Source organism: Miscanthus floridulus, chromosome 12, assembly GCF_019320115.1.
Source record: "Miscanthus floridulus cultivar M001 chromosome 12, ASM1932011v1, whole genome shotgun sequence".
NCBI classification, from domain to species: Eukaryota; Viridiplantae; Streptophyta; class Magnoliopsida; order Poales; family Poaceae; genus Miscanthus; species Miscanthus floridulus.
In genome coordinates, this window is record NC_089591.1 from 69,686,169 (window position 1) to 69,700,798 (window position 14,630).

General features: G+C 43.9%; 1 protein-coding gene across 1 annotated transcript; it reads left to right on the forward strand.

The window, feature by feature from the left end:
• The first annotated feature begins 9,746 nt into the window (after positions 1–9,746).
• On the forward strand, positions 9,747–13,129 carry LOC136498547 (probable WRKY transcription factor 14). The gene is made up of 3 exons (XM_066494453.1): positions 9,747–10,545; positions 11,304–11,444; positions 12,291–13,129. The coding sequence occupies exons 1-3, from the start codon at positions 9,905–9,907 to the stop codon at positions 12,979–12,981; spliced, it is 1,473 nt and encodes a 490-aa protein (XP_066350550.1). The 5' UTR covers positions 9,747–9,904; the 3' UTR covers positions 12,982–13,129.
• Positions 13,130–14,630: the final 1,501 nt, after the last annotated feature.

Below are 14,630 nucleotides of genomic sequence, written 5' to 3' on the forward strand. Positions count from 1 at the left end.
GAGAGAAGTGTGTGGGGATACTGGTACTGGAGCAGCTGCTAGGGCGCCCTCGTTTTGTGCCCCAAGAACAAGAGAGATGCTCAGATCGATTTGATAGTGGTCGCCAATTTTTAAATCCCGGCTCACGGGCGAACGTGGGAGTTGGAGGAGGTAACGAATTGATGGCCTGAGCTGGACAAAATCCAAAATCATACGATGATGTGAAGGTTGGTGGGGATCACTCAAATTTCTGTAGCACTCGACGTTTATGTAACTAGGCCTCGTTTAGATTGCGAAAAAATTTCAATCCGATGAATAGTACCACTTTTGTCTTATTTGGCAAATATTGTCCAATCGTGGACCAACTAGCCTCAAAAAATTCATCTCGTGATTTCCAACTAAACTATGTAATTAGTTTTTTTTTACCTACATTTAATACTCCATACAAGCGGCTAAAAATTGATGTGATAGAGAGAGAGTGAAAAAACTTAGAATTTGGATGACATCTAAACAAGGCCCTAGTAACGAGCATCAAAATTATGGCACCATCGGTTACCGTACCAGGAATACTAGAATATGGGATTCGCGAGTGAATGCTGCATCAATATTGGCCCTCTGTTTGTTGTTTTAAAAATACAAGTTTCTGAATAGGCCACGTAATGTGATTTGCCAAGCAGAGGGGAGTGCAAATTAGGTTTACACATTCAGCCTGTTCGCTTGTTGGTTTCAGTCAGGACTTATCAGTCAGCCAACAGTATTTTTCTCTCACAACAAATCATCACCAGCCGGGCTTATTAGCCCAGAAACCAACCAGCGAACAGGCCGATTAGCATCTGATTTAACTTTTTAGAAAACTCACATGCTTACACAGTGACAACAATGGTTGTTAACTTTCTCTTTGCAGTCCAAATCACATGTTAGTAACAACAAATCTTAATCTTTACTTCAATAGGGGTATGTGGCCTCCATGTTAATTCTTATGAATCGTGCTAGAAAAAAGGATAAATAAATAAATAATCTTAATTTGTTCAACCATACATGTCTCTCTTGTAGACCTTACATCACTACTCAAAATAATACCCATGTTCCAAACTATAAGTCGCTTTGACTTCTCTAGTGCACAATAAAAACTATATATCTAGACATAACGTATATTTAGATACGTAGCAAAAAAAATATATACTTAGAAAAGCCAAAATGGTGTATAATTTGGAATGAAAGGAATAGGTTACATGTCCAACAACAGCAAAAGGTTCCCAATTGTTTTTAAATACAAATGAAGTTCAGCCATATAATAATACAAGCTTGCATGCTGACATTCTTCAATTACTATGAGATACTTAATTATCTAGCTAATAAAATAAGCCCACTCCTTGAAAGGAAGATTCTCTAGCCTTTGTTAAAGCAAACATATCGCCTTAATCACAGCATGACACACAAAGGACAAATCCATATCATCTAGAATGCCACCTAATCCCATTTGTTTAAGATAATAGCCGTGTACCTCTAAACAATTGTGAACGGGTCAGTACGTGTATTTTATAATGTCCTCATCATGACAGGCTGCCCTCAAATTCCAATTCAGAGACAGTTCTCCGTTACTAATTAACTCCAAACAATTCCTCTTAGTGCTCTGTGGAGTAGAGATCAGGCATTAATCGCCTTTTGGACAGTATCGCGAGTCAAGAAGTCAATCCAGTTCCAAAGTGTGGTAATATAAGGGAGAGACCAGTGGGGACTGCAGTTTCGAATCCAGAGAGAGGGCCGGAGAGAAAAATATGAAGGAATTGAACCCTACCTAACTGGCCCAATGTGCAGTTGTCAGTAGAAAAGAAACAAGGTGCACACACACCAAAAAATACTCCATGCTTGGAGAGTGGTTAAGTGATGACAAGACTCTTTGTCTTGACTCAACTCCATGTTGCTAAGTCAAACTGATCAGACAATAAGTTCATATAGTTTCTTAATTAGTCTATGAAGCTATGCATCTGATGCCTACGTGTGAAATAGATTCCGCTCTGAGTAAAAGATTAGAAGCCGCAGGTTGAATATGGTTTGACCAGTACGTTGGCTACGAGAAGCTAGACAGCTAGTAAAATTCACACATGCATTTTTAAAAAAAAAAAAATAATCACTGTTTTTTATAAGTTCTGTAACTCGAGCATCATGTCACATGTTTATTGATGTCATAAGAATGTTGATGAGTTGCACTATGTTTCATCAAAATGGAGTTTATTTCGAACAATACCGTAGTATATCATACTACCCGGAGGGATCGATCGCAGTAGTATCCTAGTATAGTCACTAGTAGAGAACAGACCTTTGATCCTCGGCCAAAATGGGCTCTAGTCCCGGAATTTTTTGCCCCCGGGACTAGAAATACCTTTAGTCCCGGTTGGTGGCTCCAACCGGGACTAAAGGTCCCTGCCCAACGGCTACTGCGCCAGACAGAGGTGGCAGGGACCTTTAGTCCCGGTTGGAGCCACCAACCGGGACTAAAGGTATACGTTTACTCCCGGTTGGTGGCTCCAACCGGGAGTAAAGGTCTACTCCCGGGCCGTGGCTGCGCCCGGGGTTGGAAAGTTACCTTTAGTCCCGATTGGATCTATCAACCGGGACTAAATGTTCTCCCTTTATAAATCGGCCGTCTCCTCCTTCCTCCCCGAGCCCGAGCTCAGCACATTTTGAAGCTCACTGCAGTAGTGTTCTTGCTTCCTCCCTCCCTCCATTGTTCCTCCATCCATTCTTCGATTCCTCCGTCGATTCTTCAGTTGTAAAGGTTACCAATCTCATACTCTCATTTTTTACCATTTTCTTATGCCATTTTATTCACTATATATATTTATGGTTCTTTATTGTGGTTTTTTTTCATTTGTAAGCAATTTGAGCTCAAAATCACTTTAAGCTTGCATATTTACATGAAAGAAGGTTAAAGTATATATAAATATAAAGTTAGAAAATAGTTAGAAAATTATAGCAAATCCTTACTAGTTGAACTTGCGGACCGTGTTCAGGTCGGCGAGGATGTTCTCTGCCGAGCGGTAACGGACGTCAAGGAGGAGCTTTGATTCTACGAGGGAGAGCGATAACGGTCGTGGAAGACCGTGTTCCCTTCCTCGTAGAATCGGAGCTCTTCCTTGACCAAGTACGGTGCCGTCCGGTGGAGAAATCCTCGCCGAGCTGATCACGTAAGCAAGGTCAACTAGTACGGATGGTTATTTATTCACATGTCCCGATATCGTCGTAGTAGTCTGTCAATCACCGTACCTAAACGTAGTATATATAAATAAAAACTTAGAAAATAGTTAGAAAATTATAGAAAATCCGTACTAGTTGAACTTGCGGACCGTGTTCAGCTCGGCAAGCATGTTCTTTGTCGAGCGGTAACGGACATCAAGGAGGAGCTTTGATTCTACGAGGGAGAGCGACAACGGTCATGGGAGACCGTGTTCCCTTCCTCATAGAATCGGAGCTCTTCCTTGACCAAGTACGGTGCTGTTCGGTGGAGAAATGCTCGCCGAGATGATCACGTAAGCAAGGTCAACTAGTACGGATGGTTATTTATTCACACGTCCCGATATCGTCGTAGTAGTCTGTTATGTGTGTACATTCCCATTCTTCTGTTAATTTGCGGAAATATCATATGAATTACTTACCTGCCGCAGTAAAAGACGAGAACACAATGACCATTAAAAATATCATTGTTTAGAGATCTAGATAATTTTATAGTTTGTTAATTTTATTTGTTTATAAAAGAAGAAATTTATAGTGTATTAAAAAATGAGTATAGAGAGTAGATGGCAACTGCTTCCGGGTCCTCGGCCTCTCATGGGTTTCCAAAGCGACTTAGGCCGGGCCTTCCTCTCATTCCATGCGGCAAGTGTCGTGATGAGATGAAGATTGTGATGGAGTACCGAGTGAAGGAGGGTCCCAACAAGGATCGTATCTTCTACAAGTGTCCGGATCGTATCTTCTACAATTATCCTAACAAGTACTATATATATGCAGATTTACAATGACAGAGCTCAGAAAGGAAGGCTGCAATGAAATTGGTTTTGTTGATCCCCATATAGTATTCAAAGACCCAATTACTCCAATGACTAATTGGAAGTCTGAGTCAGAGAGTAACCTCATGAACTTCTTAGTGAACCAACGCCACAAGAAGGATATACTCTTTCCCTATAACTTCAAGTGAGTGTTAATCATGTCGATCATAGCCTTAATGGCTCATATGTTGATTCTAGTTAATTAATGAGTGTTATGCGTTATATCCTATAAACACATGCAGCAATCACTGAATATTGATGGACATCGATCTGGTGAAAAGTCACTTGATAATCTATGACTCGATGAGAAAACCACAACAAGACTACCAAGATATGATAGATATTATCCAGAGGTAATTTCGGGATCTCTAGCAACTATATATACACACAAACATGATGATTAACTATATCTGATGACGTGGCAAATTTTTTATTGGGCAGTGTTTGGAAAACCTTTATTGAGAAGCAACACATGGAAAAATGCAAAGCGCCACTGAATGTAATCCCATTGAAAGTAAGTCCCCTGAATCGCATCATCTTTATTAATTAAACATATAGCTTTCACCGGATCACCAGATTGGATGACAAATCTTTTTCTCGTAAAGTGGTGTCTGAGGCAGGAACAGGGGAACAACTACTGTGGTTACTATGTTTGCAAGTTTATCAAGGTGCTCTCCCAAAGAACTCCTACAGAGAGACTCAAAGTACGTTAAAAATACACTATATATTCATTTAATTATTATTATTGATTGTGTTACTATGTCTTTATATATATATATGTACATATATTAATTTATTTTCCTTTAATTCAAACCTGTAGACTCGATGGTTGGAGGAAAAGGTCATACGGCAAGACCAAATCAAAGCAATTCAAGAGTCTATAGCCGGATTTTTTAATGAGCAGGTCATCGATTCCAAGGGCGAGTTCTACTTCGACCCAACACTGCCATTGAAGCCAAGCTAGAGGATGAGAAGAAACTTGTTATGTCACAACAACTATAATGCAATCTTTTGTAATATATGCACATGAAATAATATAATGTAAAATACACATATGCATGCATGCATGTAAATATATATATGATGCATGCATATATATATATATATATATATATATATATATATATATATATATATATATATATATATATATTTCTATGCTTGAATTGTGTGATTTAATACGTTCATTGTGCTTGAACCGAAACATACTATATGCGCGTATAAATGTATAATTAGCAGCGTACAATACGACTTCGAAAACCTATTTTGAAAAGAAAACAAAAAAATGAAAAGAAAACAAAAAAGAAAAAAACCTTTAGTCCCGGTTCGTATTACCAACCGGGACTAAAGGTGCCGGCCATCGTGGCATGTCAGGAGGCACCTTTAGTCCCGGTTGGTGTTACCCACCGGGACTAAAAGTCCTCCTTTAGTCCTGGTTCCTGACCCGGGACTAAAGGACCCCCCCTTTAGTCCCGGATGCTTGCTCCCGGGTGGGGAACCGGGACTAGAGGGGGTTCCCCACCGGGAGTAAAGCTCGGTTCTCTACCAGTGAGTAGTATGTAGTCCAAGATGCATAGTCGTCGTCATACTTTTCTGGGGAGGACATAAGCTAGCCCTTTCATTCATTTACCACTCTCACAAAAAATTAAGTACTTTGCCATCAGGTAGCAATAAACAACAAGGCAATAAGAGGCACATCAAAGTATATGCCTTAATTGTACATTTTATATTCCCACAGAACTATCTAAAAATGCATGCATAAGACAATTTTGACAGACAGCTTTTTTTAGGAAAATTTTGACTGACACATTATTCTGGTATATATATACCAAAGAAATTAAATGGACAAATAATTAATAACAAGAGTAGTAGTACTCTACATGATTACATATATCTGAAAGATACTGTTCCCATATCTCTAAACCTGGACCATGTTATATGCACAGGTTCGATTAAAATTATTAGATCAACTGACAGCGTGTTTAGTTGGTTGAAGTTTGGAATCTGGGTTACTGTAGCACTTTCGTTTTTATTTGGCAATTAGTGTTCAATCATAGACTAATTAGACTCAAAACGTTCGTCTCGCAATTTCCAACCAAACTGTGCAATTAGTTTTTTTCGTCTACATTTAATGCTCCATACACGTATCGCAAGATTCGATGTGATGAGTATTGTAGCACTTTTTAGAAATTTGGATGGGAACTAAACACGGCTGAACAAACTGCTATTTCAGCTAGCTGCAGCCTGCAGGGGCTACACTTTGGACAGCAATATATGCGGAATCACAAAGGCGGAGGAGTACTATATATTTTTAACTATTCAAACGTACACGACTGTGATGACGAACGATCGATTGCATGCTAATTTTTTAGGCTCCCTTCGGTTGTGGACCAACCTGGCCTGGATTCAATCCTGGCATGCCGTTTCTTCAGCATTTTCTATAACGCCCGAACTATTCCTGGCCGTTCCTGGCCGGGAATGGCGTAAACCAACGGAGCCTTAAGCTGATGAATCGGCATCAGTGGCTGCTGCTGGGCTGATATTGTATTGTTATTAGTTGCAGGAAGAGATAATATCGAGAAACCCTATCACCCGAAGCATGTCCTGTGCGCCGAAAACGCCTTCAAAAACGCGGGGCCAGGATCTTCTGCGCGCTGAGTCCAAGCTTCACAGCACAAGGCTACAGGATTCTCGTCACATGAGATCCCCGCTCATGGATGTCATTGGATTCAAAGAAGCTTCCAGAAGAAAGCGACTCGCCTTTTGTTTAATCCCTTGCAGCGTCACCTTCAAGAACCACCTCCCCTTTGATGCATAAATATAATTGTGGACAGCAAGCGCTATCTGTGAAAATCAACTCCAAAATGACCATTTTATGTCACGAAATCTTTGTGCGTGATCATAGTGAGATATGTGTCTCGAGTTGCTAAACCAAAGGAATTTGCATACGACTGACTGTTGCATTATCGTTGCCGCCGTTTGTGTCATTTACTTGAGCCACTTTGCTAAACCAAATGTATAATAATATACTTCCTGTAATATATATATCTAATGAGTTCATGTGGTGCATACGCCTTGTTTAACTAGTCTCTGATGAGATATTACTGTCATTTTCAGTCTCATTGGCTAGATCTTTTGTCCATTCGGAAACAGTTTATAATTTATCATGCATGGCATCATATATAAGATAGTTTTGCGTGTATATGTGATAAACCTGCAGTAGGCCAGCTAGCTGCCGGTGCCTGCAGGCCGGCCGGATCTTATTTTTCTGCAGGCAATCATCACGTTGTTATGCTTTACATGTTTGAAATCCAACCAGCGCGTCCATATATATGTACCTGATCTCAAACGATAAGGAGATAGAGATGATAAAGTTAAATAAAAGAGATTCCATTTATTTTTAAGAAAACACACATCGCATGCATCTCTCCCACTTTCAAATATCTCCTAGCTAGCTGGGACAGGTAGTAGTTTTTTCATATAAAATTTTGAAACTTCAAGCAGAGATAAAAAAACGAACGGGATCGGTCGTGATAAACTCTCGTCTGTTTTCGCTTTTATATTTTATTAGGGAAACGAAACCGAAATTGAAATGGCAAAAAAATGGGAATGAAAAATGAGATTCACTAGAAATAAAAAATGGATCAATTCGAAAGGAAACATGTCGATAATGGTCGAGGTGCGCGCGAAAAAATAAACAGGAACATCAATGCATAGAACTATAAGAGACGTGACTTCATATATACTAACCTAATTGACTTGGCATGACGACATTGCCAACATATAAATAATTCTAACTCATGCGATAAGGTTCATAAGATGACAAGTATATAATAAAGAGTACAGGACCATTACTCTGTAACAAATTAAGCAAGAGTCTACCATGAACAGAGCTACTATGGTGTGGCATGGCCCGCAACAACATTATTGCACTACCTAAAACAAGATATCCTATGTGGGTAAAAACGGTATAACCCAGACCAAAAAAAAGAGAGAAAAGGCAAAAATAGCCAAAAAAAAAACCATATATAGTGTTTTCGTCCCGTTTCATATTTACTAAAACAAAAAAAAAAAGAAAACAATTGGGACGATTATCAACATGGACTTGAATGGGTTAGATGTAAAAATCATCGGGACAGGATGGGATTTATCCCTACCATTTTCAACCCCTACCTACAAAACACAGATATATACTGAACGCGCTAAGCTAGCAATGCAAAGAGCCGACCTTTGTTCCATTATCTAAAAACAATATCCATGATCGGTTTGGGGCGCTGCAATTATTCACAAGCACTCACGGTATCATTAGGCATATATATTAGTACCACACCCGGCTGGGCGCCTCGGTTCATAGAAGACAAAGCCATGCCATTTCAGATATCATAGTACTCGATCGGCACACATGCATGCGCTGGTATATGTGCGGTGAAACGACCAAAAGTACACACGACTATGCGCCACACTGTAGCCGCCGCATATGGCACGCATTTCGTCCAGTAATTAATTAACTCATACACCCGGCCGGCGTCCCGGCCCTGATGCTGATGCTGATAGACACAATGACGCACAACCATGCATATAATCATGGACTATTTACACATGAATAAACAGGAGTAAGTAACTGCTCTATTGATGGTATACATGGTACAGGCACATAACGTAAATATGATGTAAATTCTTGCATGTGTGCAGAGATCGATCCAGAGAGAGCGTCGTGACGATCAAATCGATCGGGTCGCCATGAAGAAGGCCTGCCTGAGCCTGAGCCTGAATAACGAAGTGGTGCAAGTATGTTGCGTGTGCGGCGGACTCGGTCACATTCCGTCTGTCAGTGGGTTAATAAGGAAGAAGAGGAGACAGAGACGACAGGCGTCCGACGAGCGAGGGAAGGCCGGGGGCCGGCTAGGGCCGGTTCCAGTTTTTTCACCGTGCATGGTAGCATTGCATGCGGACGCACTACGCAGTGGCACTACTCCCTTTTTACCAGGCGGCAGGCAGACAAGAGCCCGACGCGGCCATGCCGCCTTGCGTATGGAGGTGGCACACCGGCCGCGGCCTCCCCCACCTCGCCCGCGCCCGCCCCCTGCCGTCTGGCCGTCTGCCCTTGAAAAGGTCAGCCTCCATCCGTCCGTCCGTCGATCAATCGTCCGCCGCAGGAGGAGGGCGAGGGCCAGCATATGCATATGCATGCACACACACATCGGCAGAAGAAAACAATACAAAAACCACACAACCCATCACTCTCGCCCTCCTGTCCCTCTCTTGATATGCCTGTCTCTCTCCCTCTCTCTCATCTGCCTTCACATACTTCTTTATTGTCCTCTGTTGGAAGCCAACTCAAGTTACCCATCTCTCTCCTCTCCTCTCCTCTCCTCTCCTTGTGTATTCTCTCCTCTCCTCTCCTGTTGCTTGCTTGGTGTAAAGAAAAGATAGCTCACTTTCCACAGCCCCATCTCTCACATCCTGCTTCCCCTCCACCCTACCTCCTTTTCTGCCCCCACAAAAGCAAAACAAGCTTGCTGGATTGCTTGCTACTAGCTTACTACCTCCAAGCAGATCGAGCCAACCTGCAACTTCAAGAGATCGCTGTCCTGCTGCCCTAGCAAGCCTCCTTCTTCGTTCTCCTTCGTGCCAACACATGCATGCACCCAAGCTGCTGCTTCCTGTGCATCACACGGCTCTTCTTGGCTAGCTAGCCTTATTAGCTTGGTTCCAGTTGATTGCAAAGGAGCGAGACCAGAGAATTATTGAGCTAGCGGTTGGCATCAGCCGCGCGCTTGCGCGCATCCACTATAGAGCGAGGCAGGCAGCGACTAGCGGGAGCGAGGGATCGGCAAAGGGCGCCCTCTAGCTACCTCTAGCTGCCCCTCGGTACAGCCATGTGCGACTACTTCCTTCCGAGGATGGAGGGCGACCAGGCCGGCGGCGGCGACCTTACCGACATCGTGCGGTCCGGCGGAGCCATCCCTGGCAACGCCGCCGAGATGCCGTCCACGGCCGCCGCGGAAGAGTGGCAGCTCCAGGGGGACCCGATGCTCTTCCCGCCGCTTCCCTCGTCGACGACATCGGAAGCAGCCTGCTCCGCCGGGGGCACCGGCGCCGACGTCTTCGTCGGCGCCGACCCTTTCTCCGGCCTCGTGGACCCGTTCAGTACCGACTACTCCTCAGGCGCTGACTTCTTGGACGCCATGCCGGACGCGATGGCCAAGGTCGGCTTCGACACGGCTATCGGTGGCGGCAGCGGAGGAGGGGGAGGAGGCGGAGGCCAGCTGATAGACATGAGCCGGAAGCAGCCCCTCTTGCCGCGGGGGATGCAGATGCCGGCGGTTGGGGTGCTGTCGCCGAGGCTGGTGTTGCCGTCGCCGTTGTCGCCGAGAGAGATACGATCGTACCCCCCGTTAACCGGCGACATGGTCAAGCTCGGAATCACGGCCGGGCAGGTGGCCGGGTGCGCCATCGACGCCGCCGTCGTCGGCATGCAGATGTCTTCACCTCGCGCCGCGGGCGGGGTCAAGCGCAGGTTGGGCAGATCCGCGTGGATCCAACACATCTGCTAGCTTCGTTTCATCATCTTATCTTGCATGTACATACTTATCCTTACATACAAGGTGTGTGTTTGCTAGCTATATCTCGTCATGATTTTTAGGGAAGGTTCTGCGATCTCTTTTTTTTTCTGTTCCTTTTGCTTCTCCTCCTTTTGTGCTCTGCAGTCTGCACTGCACATCCATCCATGGAAAAAAAGTTAAGAATTGAGGGAGGATTCCAAGGATTCCTCGGGCTGTGCCAGGAATTGGCAAGGTCGTAAGTGTTGCCTACAGCTCGAAATTTTAGGCAAGAGAGTCATCATGAACACATGGAGTGATCGGTGGGGATATTTCTGAATCGGAAAACGATGTGCCTACACATAGGGTTATGTGCATCTAGACCTAGCTGGTTTTCTCCCCCGGAAAGGCCGGCTTTTGAATCTTCCAAAGCTGATTTGTGAAACCCTAGTAATAAGCTTCAATTAGTTAAAAAACCAATAACTTTGTATTATGAGATTATAGCCCCGTTCGCTGGTCTGAATCTTGGCTGAAACTGGATGAAAAACACGGTTCCAGCTGAATTGTTGTGAGAGAAAAATACTGTTCTGGCTGAAAAAAAACAAGCCAAACAAGCCGAATATGGGGTAAGCCGAACGGGGCCTATGCGTGCACTTGCAGTTCTGTAAATTATCACGTGATTACAGCTGTTCATCATCAAATATTAACACTTGCCAAAAATTCATCTGCTGCACAGGAAGAACCAAGCAAGGAAGGTGGTATGCATCCCGGCGCCGACAGCAGCAGGGGGGAGACCAACTGGAGAGGTGGTTCCTTCTGATCTCTGGGCCTGGAGGAAGTACGGCCAGAAGCCTATCAAGGGTTCTCCTTATCCAAGGTACTACTATGTGTTAATTTAGCACATCCACTAATTAGCTGGGATTATGTTTCAAGAGAAATGGTTAATGTGGCTCTATTAAGCTTATTAAGCTGAACAATCTGCTGGTGACAAATTGGAGGTGCAGCTAGCTTTACCAATTGCAAAGAGTAAACAAAACTATCTTCTCTATATATGGTCCATAACTATAGAATTCTCAGCTCCACGATTCTTAATTTGTGTCTGCATGATCGATGCAGTTTGAATTAATTAGCTGAAAGATAATTTAATGGTTACCTAGCTATCTAGGTAGCAAGACTTATGGGGGGATGCTTGTGATTCCTCATGTGTCCAATATAATTACTAGTTTTTTATCACTCTATATATGATACATTTTGGCATTTTTTTGGAATGCACAGCGTCATCCTAATTACAGATATGGTTACATTATCAGCAACAGATAACTGTTATGTAACTAAAATATTCCTGGGTTAATGTAGGATCCATGTTCCAAGGCATATACACATTATCAATACAATTGTTCATATTTCCAGATTTTAATTCTGTTCTATGCCGAGTGTAGGTTGCTCATTACACCCAGCTGGATTGATTTTTAGGATCTCTTTGCACAGTTTTTATATACATGTGATATGTCAAGATTATTAAAGTGGAAACAATGTAAAACTATGGTTTTTATTTAGCAAATAAAGCATATATAAACTGAACCAAGATATATGTATATATATCGGCATATGAAGTGCGATTTACCTTACATACGCTGGTTGCAATATATCACAGCAAGTGATGAAAAGGTGCATGCTTGCTAACTTTAATAATGTTCTTGTCCATGAAATGCACGATATCCAGAGGGTACTACAGATGCAGCAGCTCAAAAGGATGCTCAGCACGGAAGCAAGTGGAGCGCAGTCGGAATGACCCCAACATGCTCGTCATCACCTACACCTCTGAGCACAACCATCCATGGCCGACTCAGCGCAACGCCCTGGCCGGGTCAACTCGGAATCACTACGGCAAGAACAGCGGCGGCAGCTCAGGTTCCAAGAGCTCACAGAACGAGAAGCAACAGCAACAGCAACAGCAATCGAACAACGTCAAGGAAGAGCCCAAGGATCCGGCGGCCATGACGACAACCATTAGCACGATTACTACAACTACTAGTAATTCTCCGGCAGCGGTTGTGAAAGAGGAGACGCTGGCAGCTGGATCTTCAGAAGCATTGGGGCAAGTCATGGATACAGCAGCAGTAGACCACAACATTGAACTCATGGACCAGTTCTTCATCGAGAGCTACAAGCCGATGATACCGGCAGCCGGCCACTCTGACGACTTCTTCTCCGACCTCGCGGAGCTGGAGTCAGATCCCATGAGCCTAATCTTCTCCAAAGAGTACATGGAAGCGAAACCAAGCGGTGGTGATCGTGGCCACCATCAGGAGAAAGCAATGTCCAAGGACTTGGATCCCTTGTTTGACATGCTAGATTGGTCTACTAATTCTTCATCAGCAGGGAGCTCATTTGAGCAAGGGAAGAGAGGCTAATCCATTGGCATATGTGCACACATACATTTGATCAGCAGCTAATAATGATAACCAGAAATTAAGATTACCACAAGGTCAGCAAGGAAATTAAGATGAGAGAGTTTTCCTTTTTTTCGCTTTCTTTTCCTCTTTGGTTCTTTGCTTCTTATTATCATTGTGTGAGAGCGATTGGAATTTTTTGTTCTTAAGGTTTGTGTCAGCTTGGTGTACTTATATGCATGAGATGAATAGCCCACTGAGGATTCTTCTCTCTCTCGAGTCTCGAGTGTGTGCACTCTCCATTATTGGCATGGCATGGAGAGTTTATGAACGTTAACATTCTATGTGCTTCAAGAAGAGGACATAAAAAAAATGGAGGATAGATTGGAGCCGGGCCAGGGGTGATGTGAATGTGATAGATGGAGGAATAGAAGAAAAGGAGACCCACATCTTGAAGGTGATGTGACAGAAAGCAGGGCAGGGCGCCGTTGCAACGGAAGATGTTGTTACAAAGAGCTGGCCTCTTGCTTTTTCAGCTTTTGCATGCAGCTGGAGCTGGGGCCTGCTGGGCGCCTATGTTCGGATTCTGTGAACGGTACATATTTAATATTTTTGTCTGTGCACCAAGGAAAATGCACGAACCCTTCTTTATACCTGCCCCTGATCTAAACACCAGCCACTGCTCCAAGGCAGGAGTATTACTCAGGTCCCCTGTACATTAGTACATGTGATATACAGCGCAGCGCATCGATCTGTTCAGCATCTATCTCTGTACGTGCCCTAGCTAGAGCTAGCTCTGCCGCTGTGCCTGACAGGTAACGGCGTCTGTGTATATAAGTAGTGAAGTGAGTACAAGGTGTGTGCCGCGTCGCACGTACGTATGCAGCGTCCTGCAGCTTGTGTCGTCTATGTATACCTGCAGTGTGTACAGCAAGTATGCAGGGACGGTCGTCTGCATATGTATCTAGCTTGTGTCGTCGCAGCGCAGCGCTGATGCATGTACACGTATGCGTGCACAATGATGCGTTCAATAAGGAGCAATGCGTGCATGCGTGCGTGAGCGGTGAGTAGTGCCTCTGTCGTTGTAGCAGCATTGGCCACGTGCACGTGTCTCACGGCGGCCAGCCAGAGATCGATGCATCGTATCAACACAGTGCATAACTGTAAGTTTTTGTCAGTCGTGTAGTCCTCTTCAGTGCTATGCACCATGATTATGTTTGTTTACACACACATATATTTATGTACGTGCATCCATCAACGAACACAGAACACTACTCTGCCGGCCGGCCGTCTAAAAGTACAACGCACTTTTCCGGCCGGACAATGCATATTTTTTTCTTCCATGAAAAGGTAAAAAATTGTAGCGTGCATGATGAACGAGCGAGCAGGTTTGTCAATAAGACAGGTCGAGGAGCGAATGAATCCCAGATTCCCAAATGATCGAGCTGACGTTTTTTTTTTTGCTGCTGTTGATTATTGGAGGACACAATATATAAGTACGGAGTACTAATATATAAGCCGGCGGCTATCAGTTGGGCATTTATTATGTTAAGCAACGACCGTCATCTCCTCACTGGTAGGTGCAAGGCTGCCGCCTCGCGCGCACGGCGCACCACACCACTCGCGCCAGGCCTCCGATCCAGCTGCAGAGATCGAGGTCGTCGTCGGTG

Excerpts from the sequence above, each read along its gene's own strand:
- LOC136498547 (XM_066494453.1), top strand. The coding sequence starts at position 9,905 with ATGTGCGACTACTTCCTTCCGAGGATGGAGGGCGACCAGGCCGGCGGC. Across the intron at positions 10,546-11,303 it reads GCGGGCGGGGTCAAGCGCAG|GAAGAACCAAGCAAGGAAGG; the intron begins GTTGGGCAGATC and ends TCTGCTGCACAG. Across the intron at positions 11,445-12,290 it reads AAGGGTTCTCCTTATCCAAG|AGGGTACTACAGATGCAGCA; the intron begins GTACTACTATGT and ends CACGATATCCAG.